Source organism: Neopsephotus bourkii, unplaced genomic scaffold (genome assembly GCF_033783945.1).
Source record: "Neopsephotus bourkii isolate Nb327-2 ecotype Australia unplaced genomic scaffold, CSIRO-AGI_Nbou_v1 NB_908, whole genome shotgun sequence".
NCBI lineage: Eukaryota > Metazoa > Chordata > Aves > Psittaciformes > Psittacidae > Neopsephotus > Neopsephotus bourkii.
The window spans coordinates 498,087-510,892 of NW_026901402.1; the positions used below are offsets into that span (position 1 = coordinate 498,087).

At 36.5% G+C, this 12,806-nt stretch overlaps 1 protein-coding gene across 24 annotated transcripts in view; it reads right to left on the minus strand.

Annotated features, from left to right (window-relative positions):
- The window catches only part of DLGAP2 (DLG associated protein 2), a 462,107-nt gene that overhangs the window by 224,403 nt on the left and 224,898 nt on the right, over positions 1–12,806 (minus strand). For all 24 annotated transcript variants that reach the window (XM_061357586.1, XM_061357604.1, XM_061357582.1 and 21 more), the window contains one exon: positions 9,800–9,832. In XM_061357586.1, the coding sequence (XP_061213570.1) occupies positions 9,800–9,832 (33 nt within the window). The remainder of the gene's footprint in view (positions 1–9,799; positions 9,833–12,806) is intronic.

Below are 12,806 nucleotides of genomic sequence, written 5' to 3' on the forward strand. Positions count from 1 at the left end.
AAAAAAGGACGCTGTCATGGTACACTTGATAAACAGAAAATGTAATGGTATCATGAGAATCTAACACAAAATAAAACCTTGAGAAGTTACTGTCTCCACACATGCTGAAAGAAGGATTATTTCCATGTTGTAATAATTAGTCCATCTCATAAAGGTTCATAATGGACATTAGTGCAACTGAGTTCAACATTTGACGTTTCTAATTAAAAACTGAGTCCATTCTAAACAGTGAAAAATACACCTCTTTTTCATCCACATTAAACCATGTCTGAAGTCCTATATCTGACAGAATAAATTTGTCCCTTTATCTTTGTAAGAGTTACATTAAGTAGAACAAAGACTGAACCATGACCTTCATGCATCATTAATGTAACTGCTTATTCCTTTTATTAAGCATGCTGAGGCACACAGTGGTAGTTGATTTGTACCACTGAGAAAAGTTAGCTGTGGGTAAAGACTCCACTGAGTTTCAGTTATATTGTAGGGGGTTAAAACCTGTAAAACCATCACTGGGTTAGTAGCTGCACTGTGGAGGACATGCCTCTGGATGCAGTTGGAAATCAGGTTTTCAAGTCACTGGAGCAATACCACATCAAGACTTTTCAGAAATATTTTTCAGAGACAAGCGCTGATGCTTAACATTCAGGTGCACAAACTAATTGCTATTGACACAGTTGCTGCCATCATATTTTTAATTTTCATGGACAATCAGCAGATACAAGAAGGTATTTCCAACCACATATTCAAAGCCATTTTTTTGTCACATATGATCACAGACAAATATTGGCCTTAAAATTTAGAACGTGTGTGATGATGCCAGTGACTAAAATTGCAAGGAAAGCTGCTGGAAAATAATTGGATGTATAGAAGTCTGAATAGTTCTGCTTGAAGTTCTTTGCTGTGAAAGTCCTTGCTCTTTTTCTACATAATATTTCCACTAATACCAGTTGTAGCTTTGCAAAAGAGCTCAGGATTTTCATACATTGTTGAGGTGAATACTGCTGGAAGTTACCTAAGATTTATGCAAATGTACACTCTAGGAGAAGTCAGTATTCCTTCTGCATGGAAATCTCTTCCAAATTAATGCAGTTTTTGGGTTCAGAAAAGGCTTCCTTTTCCTAGTACACTGTTTCTTCACCTTTCCAGACTGATGATCCAGAATCAAAGTAAAAATCATTCAGTATCTGCTCAGTCAGAACAGAATGCGTACATGTGTGAAATAATAATCATATAATTTATTTGTGCATAGGGTTTCAAAAGATGGAAATATTTGATCTTGAAGGTGTGTGGTGATAGGAAGTTTTTCTTTGTTTTCTGTTAGAGCTGTGCTGCTCAAACCTTACAACCACTAATCTTTATTTTAAGACTTTCCCCTACCTGCAAAAATTAGACACTGTTTGAGAAACAGTAACTTAGTCTTGCACACAGAAAATCCCATGATATGCAGCACTGCATCTCATTCATGTTCAACTTTTACAACCAGCAATCTGCAGAGGCAGACGGACCACCATGCCCTGAGCATGGGACTAAGGGACAGATCCAGGGAGTGATGTGGTGAAAGTCACATCAAGCTTGCAAACTGTCCACCCCAAGCTATACACACTGCAGAATTTAAAACTGAACCATAAGATCTGCCACTTCAACTTTACTTGGTCAAATTATTATTAACTTAAATAAGGAATTAATGTTGAAATTTGGTCTCTCTTTAAAAAAGCAATCTGTATGTTCTTTTGGCAGAAATCCACTATGTTTCTTATCCTACAAAGGCATGGAAGAATCTTTCTAAAATATAAAGTAAGCTAGCAGCTGCAGGCAATATTCAGGAGACATTAATGTTCGACTTGAAGAGATCTGCTATGTATATGTACAAAGGAGTTTTACAGTTGAAAGAATACATAAATCCCAAGCATTGCAGAGCATGAAAATTAGAAGCTATGGGAAACCACAGACAGTTTACACTATAAAGCAAATGTTCTCACTTATGATACAAGTAAAATAACATCTTTAAGAGAAACATGCTACCACAGAAATTAACATACAGCAAACAAATCTGGCACACATGAGCATACTAATAACAGGACATTTCATGTAATACAAAAGAGTGATAAACAGCAAAATAAGAAAAATGGAAAAAAAGAATTTTGTATGTATACATACTTCTATTCAAAGTTAAATTTAAAACATTAGCATTTTCTAGGCTGCACTGACCTTACTCACATTGGTCCCTACCCCAGCAAATGCTGAAGTCTGTATCACTAAATATCACGTGCCATTTACTTCACTGTGGGTAGAGGAAATATTACTGAGGCTGCATACAATCTTAAGTGTGTGCTGACCATGACCTTCATGGCCACCTCTCACCCTTGCCCCCTAAAATCAAATCAGCTTTTCATTTATTTATGCACATTGGAGCAGGAAAGATGAGATGGTCCCTGTGTTTGGTTTTGTTTGGGTTTTTTTCAATCACAACAATGTAAAATGAATGTACAGATAATACCTTCAGCATCTGGGATTACATCCTATTGTTCAAATTAAATCAGGTTTTTGTTTGCTTGTTTTGTTCTATTTTTTATTTGCACTATCCAGGAGGGTGAATCAGTAGATAGAAAATAAAGGACGACAAAGTAGCTTTGAGTACAGCTGCTCCCCATACATATGAGGACTAGAAACAGCTGAACACTGAGTTTAGTTTAGCCTGAATATAAATCACAGTTTAAGGCATGGAAAACACTTCTGTAAAGAAAATAATTTATTTTTTTTAAATGCACCTGAGATATTTTATTTTAGGACCTTTACCTTCAGTTACAGAAAAATCTCTGAAAAAGAAATCTACCAAAATGGAGATCACCATGTCTCACACTTAACTTACAGAGGTCCTACTCCTTTAAGTATCCCGTTCCTGATTTAAATACAACTAAATAACATGGGTAACTTTATGCCTTGTTATAGGAACTTTATTCCTTGAATATAGACAAAAGTATTAATTTTAATAACGCCATGTATAACCTTGCAAAATATACAAAGGTAAAATATAGAATTTAGAAGAGTTCAAAATTAAATATTTCAAATATATTTAGCCACTAAGGGCTTTCTCTGCAACTAAATCTTTCAGAAAAAGCAGCAGGCATACTGGAGACAACATTTGCTCTCTCTCCAAATGCGGGTAACATGAAAATATAGTAACAACATGTTGTTCAATATTGTTTGACTCAAAGCATCCTGTAACTCTGCTAAAAATCACGATACACATCTCACCTCTTCACTTGATATAAAACTTAGCTGTTCAAGACTGATGCATCTGTGAGTATACTATAAGTGGTTACCCTAAAGAAATTAATGAGTAAAATATGACATTAGCCTAGTGAGAAAGGGATTTGAAATATTTAATTTTGAACATTGTCTAAATTCTGAAGGTTATTTTATTTAAGAAAATATCTTATGTAACTAACTTGCATATTTCCTTTTTTCAAAGACTAAATAGTCAATATTTACAGACTAAACAGTAAAGAATGATAGCAATATATTCCTATGCAACTTGGAAAAGTTTACATGAAGATGAAAAGTCAAATCACTTCACTTTGAGAGCAGTAGCTAAAATATTAAAGAAATAAAATGTCTATCAGCAATTCTTGGATCAGGATGTTTCATACTACCAGTGATTTTACTAGAACCTACTTAACTGTTAGCAAGGAAGTTCACACACAGGCACCCAAACCTGAGCATTGCCAAAAACCAAGGTGCTGACATACAAATGTACCAAAGCAGAAAGCTCAAAGACCTTGACACATCATTTACATAATTTTTTTCATACATTACTGAATAAAGTCAGCCTTATGTCAATAACTTCATATTATTATTATTATTATTATTAATGTTGATAGCAGGAACAATAATCTATTTAACTGCTTCAATGCTACAAATATAGAACAAGAAAATTTCCATTTTGAACAAACAATGGTGATATTTTTATAATTATCAGAAGAAGCAATATTAAAATTCAGCAAAGTAGATTTCATTATGTGCTATTGTTTCCTTAAAAATCAGGAAAATGTGTTATGAAATGGACTTTGCTTCCTTAGACAACTTCAGATTATGTTATAACTGTTGGTTAAGTAAATACACCATAAGTATAAAAAGACTACAGGACTCTTGAAAGTCATTGCTAGCAGTGGTAAAACTGCCAGTTTTCTGTGTGGATTGATAATTGTTAAGGTTAGTGAAATGAAGATTAGCAAAATTCTCTAGAGTTATTAATATGCCTGCAATAGTTTTCCACTAGATACCCAGGGAAATGTTTATATTCAAAGCCAGAACTACTCAGATGGAACATCATCAATATTAAGACATACTGCCAAGTTTAAGGCATTTTTCTGAACTACCTACCACTCGGATTCTTTATTTTAACTCCCTCCCTCAACAATACAAAAAATAACAGACTTAGTTTTCCCCAAACCTCAATTAGTATTAACCAGAGCACAGAAGACACCAAAGCTGGTAGCTCCTGAAATAAATCATAGAATCATAGAATAGTTAGGGTTAGAAAGGACCTCAAGATAATCAAGTTCCAACACCCCTGCCATGGGCAGGGACACCCCACACTAAACCATGCCACTCAAGGCTTCGTCCAACCTGGCCTTGAACACTGCCAAGGATGGAGCATTCACAACCTCCCTGGGCAACCCATTCCAGCGCCTCACCACCCATACAGTAAAGAATTTCTTCCTTATATCCAATCTAAACTTCCCCTGTTTAAGTTTGAACCCATTACCCCTTGTTCTGCCACTACAGTCCCTAATGAAGAGTCCCTCCCCAGCATCCCTATATGCTCCCTTCAGATACTGGAAGGCTGCTATGAGGTCTCCATGCAGCCTTCACTTCTCCAGGCTGAACAGACCCACTCTAACACTGATACATCTGAAGAAGACATTTTTTTTCCTCAAGGAAGGTAAGATTTTTTTGTTGGCACTGTCATTTATTTGTATTTGCCAAATTCTACTGAATATTTTATGCGTCTTGTGAGCAAATGCAAACAATTCAACAGTACTATTTGTTTTGATTGCAAAATTCTTCTACTAAAAAACCCCAAAAAATCAATTAAATCCACCCTCAACTTTTATTCAGATTAAAACACCTATTTTTTATAAACTTCTGTATAAGTAAATGAGTGACATCCTCTTGCATCCTGTAACTTGGCTAAAAATTTTACACAAACTGATTTTTTAGAGAAAGTAAAAATTATGTTGGCATCTTAGCTTGAAAATGTAAATCAACAGTAAAAACCAAACTTCTGACACTTGGATTTATTGGGAGATAATAACTGATTATCAGAAGATTCTCAACCTTCTGAACGAGTTTAAGCAAAAAAACAAAACAACAGTGTTCACTTTGAGTTACATTAATGAATAGGTCTCATCTAAATTTTCCTTTTACATGGATCTTTTATTTTACTAATTAACAGAAAGTCACTGTTCTGAGGTTGCTATCACAGTCTTTAAGCCAGCAAATCTACCACCAACCTAGGCAAACTTAATTCATAGAACCACAGAACAGTTTGGGTTGGAAGCAACCTTAAAGATCATCTAGTTCCAACCCCCCAGCCATGGGCAGGGACACCTTCCACTAGACCAGGTTGCCCCAAACCCTTTCCAACTTGGTCATGAACTCTGCCAAGGACAGGGCATCTGCAACTTCTCTGGGCAACCTGTGCCAATGCATCACCACACTCACGGGAAAGAGATTGTTCCTAATACCTAATCTAAATCTACCCTCTTTCAGCTTAAAGTCATCCCCCCCTTGTCCTGTCACTACATGGCCTTCAAACTCTAGGTGCATACCACTTCCCAGAAGGGATCTGAGATACTGAAGAAGAATCCGATTACAACTGGACTTCACTCTATCCCAAATCTGTCATAGCATTCTTGCTTTTCACTGAAACATCCAGTGTTAATTGAATCAGAGGTCAACCTCAGAACTCACATTGTGGCATCAAGTTCCACAACTGCACTTACTTTTTGCAGTTATACTTGCTCCAGTCTTCAGTGTTTACATGGTCTGGATATATTATGAAACTGGAATACATGATATCCATAAGCCCATGGAAAATGGGATGTTTCATTTACCATAGTACTAGAAAAATGCGGTAGATTTATTTTGGTGGGTTCTTCGGTTTTGAGTGGTACCTTCTCTAAATTACATGAGGCAAACCATGTCAATATTCATTAATGTGGGATTGCTCCTTATGTAGCTTGTAAAGTTTACTATATGCCTCTAAATTCCTAACTTCTTCTGTATATTCCTCTTTGGTAGTAAAGGTAAGCAAAAATTCAACTCAGTATTTCAGGCTAGACTAGTTTTAGCATGCACAAGCAGGGATGTATTGCATTGTACTCTCCATCTCATTCCTTACAAATATTCATATTTTGATTGTTTTCTGTAACTATCATCCTAACTAGACATCTTCACTGAAGTGTTCCTAATGAAAACTGAGTCTTTTTTTTATGATGTTAATATAGATCCCAACAAAGTAGAGAGTGTTGTTAGTCATAGCCTTTGCGCATACTGGTATCTTTCACAATGCATGGTGGGCCAGACTTGATTACTAAATACTGTGGAATTAAAAGGACATTTGCCACTTAATATCTCCAGTAGAATGAACGCTACAGTCTGTGTTTAGATTACAGGATCAAGAGGTACCAGATAACGAAGTGAACTGTGCATAGGACTGCCTGCTACTTACTCAAGAGTCATTGCATAATTGCTCAGTGTATTCTATCGCTGCCATAATGCATTAGGGGTTTCTATACAGAGAATTTTATTTTCATCATGGAATACTTCTAAATAAATTGGAAATTGCTATCAGCATCACAGTAACAGGAGAGAAATACCTGCAAGAACATCAACATGGGTTTTCTCTCCCATGGACATGCAAACAAATTTCCGGATTTTTTTGTCTCAGCTACCAAAATCACAACAAGTTTTGAACATTGACCTTATCAACAGAGAGTCAGATGAAAGGCCAGTGTTCCCAGCATTCTGTCTCCCTTAATTGTCAGTAGCAGATGGTGCTAAAGGACTACCTGAAACAAGTTGTATCTTCATCCTTATTTTCTTCTGTTGAAACAGGCAATCCATTGAAATGCTGGACAGGGCCAGATACTGTATCAATTCTTCTCAGACTTCACTAGAAACATCCCACTTCAGTGGTATTCCTTTTTAATACCATGTCTTCCAGATCTGTGTGTTCAGATAAAGCTTGCGCTTTCAAAGAATATGTAGAGGTGTCTATTTTTGCAAATGTTGAGAAGTACTGATATTGTACAGGCCTGCCTGTTCATCTTTAAGAAGGAAAGAAACTGAATAATCACAAAATGGAGAGGCAAAATCCATGTAACTCACTACTGGAGTTGTGAAGGATACTAAAAAAGACTGGAAGAAAAGCTTCCATTTGCACAGGCTTTGAGAAGACAGAGTGGTATACTGAAATCTTAGCTGCCACCAAACTTACTTGTTCACTGCTTTGGCAATACAGAAAATTATATTTGTTAGGATGGTCCTTTCAAAAACTTCTGTGAAACAATACCAAGAGTTAGAAATTACAAAAGCTTCTGCTTGAGGATTAATAGGCATAACTGTTCCTGAAAGTTCTCATGGCTACACCTGTCTAACAGAGTACGCTGGCTGTCACAATGACTGAACTAGACGTGTTTATAACATGCCATCCTCACTTAAAATCACTTAAAAACCCAACAGTGTTTACCATAACAACATAATGTGTCAACTGCAGATCCCTTCTGCAAAGGGCACTGTTGTTGCTTGTCTGAAAATACGCCATTGCTGCTCTTGCATTTCCAGAAGACAGAACAGCTCAAAGCATCTACACTAATGGGATTTACCAGATCACCAGCTCTGCCTTCTACAACTTTCGTTTCCCTCCAGTATAAAATAGGCCTCTTGGTATTCAAACATCTCTGACTGACAAGAATGGTAGCTGATGTGCTTGTCAATAATGCAGAGCAAACCCATAAAACCATGAGTTTTGAAACAGAACGCATAAGCCTTTGCAGCTCATACAAAAGGCAGATTCTCAGAGACCTCAGTGTTTCCCAACTCATACTCTTTAGATGGGCTGCAAAGGCGGACACAACACACAATCATCTACAAATTCTACAGGTGAAATGAAATACTGAAATATAAAATCTGTATTGTGACACAGATCCCTCCCATATCTGGTATTTTTTTGCTCTATATTACACATACTCAATTTGTCCCATAGCTGTGCAACAAATGCATTTGCTTCCTGAAGTGCAGCACAAACTGCTGGTTTTGAAAGAGGAGTGATGGTTAGAGAAAGGACAAACCATCACAAGAACAGTGAGGACTCCAGTTGACCAATTTCACAACCAGAATTTGTGGCTTGCAACACACTTCCATACTGCCACCTTTCTTGCAGAAGGTAGAAGATGTTCAGAAACTCACCACCAGCTGCCTGTAGGGTTTTTTTCAATAAATGGCACAAACAGCTTCAGAGGAATTCAGAAGGGGTGAGATGTGAAACCTTTATCTTTCTCCCAAGTGAGGAAGGTTTCTCCAGATATTCTATTTCATGTACAAGCATATTCTTACTACTTGTAATTAATATAGGAGGCCTACACCATGGTGTATATGCCCTACAATTTGGCAGTTCATCTTAATACACTAACATACATTAATGTACATAGTAAACTTTGAATTCTACTTTTTTTTTCCTCTGAAAAGGGGTAAAAATGGAACCCAGAAGCAAATGGGATCTACCATTAACTGATAATCTTAAAATTTGCCTCAGATACCAAAAATGCAAAGCACAAGCCACAGAATATCTGAGATTTCGGAAAGCTACAAAGTCAGAAATTCCAATTTTTTTTTGTTTTTTCAGAAACTATTCAAAATAATAAAACTGACTTACTTTGGGAGCAGCCTAGATTGTTATTATTGTTGTTATCATTATTATTGTTGATGTTATTGTTGTTATTATTTTTTAATTATTATTTCATTAAATACTTTGCTCCAGCATTTGCGTTTGCTGTTTTGGACTATGTTTCTTAGAAAGACTCCATATGGCTGATTTGAAACTAAGGTCAGCTTTTTGACATTTTCCTTCTAAGAGCACCAAGGTTAATAAATAAATAAATTAAAGAGATTTTCTTCAGTAATTGCCTACTTTAAAAGTCATGTTCATTTAGGTAAATTGTGGGTCTCACCTTGGCATTTAATTAGTCACCTGGAAAAAATCCAAACAAAATAAAACACCAAACACCTTCACATGGGCATGTATTTGCACTGAAACACAGTTATTGCTTAATTATTTTTATTTCAGAAGTAATATTTATTCACTTCACCTTCTAAAAGTGTTAGCCTCTCATAGTTCTCTGTAAATGTACTATCAGTTATGAAAACATTTTCTCATTTCTCTTTTATGTCCAGTCTCTTTGTTTTCCATCTTCAGAGTGATGTCCCTAAATGTCTCTTCACACTGTCTCTGACCCCAAATTAGTTTGACAAACACACAAAAGAGTATGAAGTAAATATTTCAATTTTTGCTCTAATGGAGTATTTGTCCCTTAAGATATTTCCTGCCTGGAGCATGTACTGTGCTTTACTCATCTTAATTCAATTCATTTTTTATATTTAACATAGGGAAGAATGTCTTTCACTGGTTCTCATCATTCAGATACTTTTTCCAAGCTATTGTACGTGTGTGTCATTTGAGTCAAGTGTTCATCTCTAGCTGCTCTGAAAAATATTAGTAGAAAAACATGCTCACCTTCAGGCTCCCCGCAGAGTGTACACTGTGACTCTGAAAAGAAAAAAGAGATAAATTATAATTTTTTTATTTTAAGATCTGTCATAAAATATAACAAAACTTACAGAACTCAAAGCATTAAAAGTGCAATTTCATTTTCAGTACTCATTTTTAAACAGTTGCAAAACAACTTTCAAAAACAGAATTTTTGCAGGAAGAATTTTAAAACAGAACTATAGAAATGTTTAGTTACATTTATGTACCTGTCACCATCACAGACTCCAGCTGAATGCATTCATGTAGCAGGACTTTTTTCTTGTACATGACTTTTTTTGCATTTATAGATGTACAATACTGCAATGACAACAGCCACTCAAATAAAAGTCTTCTAATATTCTATTATTGGAGGTAGCAAACCATAAGAGACAGAGTTGTTATATTTCTTTCTCATAAAAGACTTCCAAGCCCTCCCAGGCAAAAGAAGACAAACAGTCAATGTAAATGTGCAGTTATGCTCTGCAAAATGTTCAAGTATAGAAGTGAAGGAAATAAAACTCCATCATAACAAACAAAGGTCTCTAAATACACAATTACTGTTCTATTCACCCGCCACCACTGGGAAGTTGGCTGTCATGAAATTTATTTTGCATAACGTACACATTTAAACACACATGGAGGAGAAACTTTTAAGTATCCCTCGAGATTGAGCTACTTTCAGTTGTTAGCATCAATCTGTAATACAAAATTTCTGTTTAGAATCTAAATACCAGGATCAATTGAAATCACAGGGAACATAATCGAGTTGGCAGATGATTCTGATGTACTGGGAAAAGTCCTACTACAGCAAGAGAGCACAGTATATTTTAAATCACAACTCTCTGAAATCTCCATTTTAACACACAGCTGAAAAAATTACATCTCTACCAGCAACAAGTATGCTGAAGCAAATACATATCTGCATGCGAAGGCACGCATACACGCATACACATGTAAATGGATACATTGTTACACAAATTCGGTATAAAAAGCAATTTAACATGCCTGATATTTATTCAAAAGCTTTCTGAAATTATTTTTTCCCTTGAGTGACAAATAGGAGATTGGACTTTGGCTGTGATCTGGAGCGAAAGGCAAAAAAAAAAAAAAAAAAGGCAGAAACCTAGAATATGAAATACATACCCTGAGTAGATTGACCTTTATAGTGTCATGGTGACACCCCAGTTATTTAGAAGTACTTTCTCCACAAAGACAAGAGACTGTCTCACAGGAGCCTTGTAGGGTACCTGACCCTACATCTTTCATATATTTAAAAAATATTAATCATTGGGTTTTTACTAAGGCCAGAGGTTGTAGTGTGCATGAAGGAAAGGAACTGGAAAAAAAATATGTTTATCCAGGAAAATCTGCTGCTGATAGGTGGATCACAACTTTTAGAACAGCATAAAGTTCTGTGATAGAGGAATTGATTTCAAGGCAGTTCAGCACCATGAAACGTGTAGTTGAATGATCTCTTGATAGACTAGCCAACGTCCTCAGCAGATCTGACAAACTCAAACCACCCTAACGGCAAGCTTGAGAACCCTCACCCAGTGAAAAGCATGGAAAGTCTCAGGTAGCACAGGACTGTTTCTTTCACTGCTGGATGAAAAATGCTCTTGCCACAATCTGAAGTGATACAGACGAAGCAGCTCAGAAGATTTTTTTTTTTCCCTTTTAATTCAAGGACTTTGTGAGGTTCTACTGAGAGGGGCTGCCTGTCTCTGTGCAGTTTATTATCCTGGTTAATTAGGAAGAACAAGCTTAGACTTGGTTTCTGAACTTCTGACTTTTTGCTAATCCTCTGTGTCTTGCTAACAACTGCTTCACTGGTTTGTTACAATTCAGAGAATCTGCCTGACTTTTTTCAACTCTAAACACCATCTTCCAAAGGTCCCTACTCCACACTATGAATTATTAGCTTCCCTCTTTTCTTCACTACACAACTTAGCGCCAATATTGCACATCTGCTGCAGAGTAGGCAACCTAACTGCAAAATAAGGCTTGCAGCTATGACTGGTATCAGAAAGTTGACCAAAAGCTGGTTAGGTGTGAGCACTATCACTGCCATTTTTTCTTTGGACTTTTCAGTTGTTTGTTTAAGGTCCATGCTCCTGGGCAAGCTAGGTCTTTCTTCCCCTACCTCAGCATACCTGGGGAGAGTTTAAGGGGGGTATGTCTGTATCTTTTAGTTCATCAGTGTATGCCTTCCAGAGTCTGGGAATCATTTTGAGCTGACAGCAACGCCTGTCTCTCTACAATGGTAAGAAGCAGGCTGCAGATGCGGACGATTCACCAGAAACCCAGTGTTTATGAACTTTCCTATTGTAGTTTGTTACTGTGGGAGAAGGCTAGATACCTTTTTGCTGTGCTTGACATATACAGATTGAGTGACAAAAAAAAATACAACCACTTCTGGTAGACACATGAACATGACATGGAAGTTGCACGGAGCACTGGTTTCCACAGACCCACTCTGTGTGTGTGTGAGAGAGAAATAATTAAGTCTATTTAGATCTGTACATTCTATGGTTGTTAAAACACTGTATATTCTAAGTTTCCAAGACTAAAATCATACAAAACATCACATTCAAGTACTTTTAGGTTTACACTATACAGAAATCTTAGGATCCTGTAAAGAAACTATGTTTTGAAACTTACTACAATGTCTTTTCTCTGTAAGGATGTCGCTCTATCATAGTAGGAAAGACCTTTCAGGAATATAGCTCAATACTAAACACGTTTAATAATCTGGACACTTTCTAATTTCAGTTCTGGAGGCAGATAATAGCAAGGAAGGACACAACAACAGTGCAAAAACTTACCACTCCACCAGATGAAATGACATTGCTTAGGCTGAGTTGCACCTCACCTAAGTTTGGGAGTCTCAGCATTAACGTTCAAAAGCTGAACTAGTCTTAAAAGGTTAAGGTGGCTTTTCAGTTCGTGACAAGAAACAGCACCTAACCTGCCTTAGAAACCTTTGTCAGCA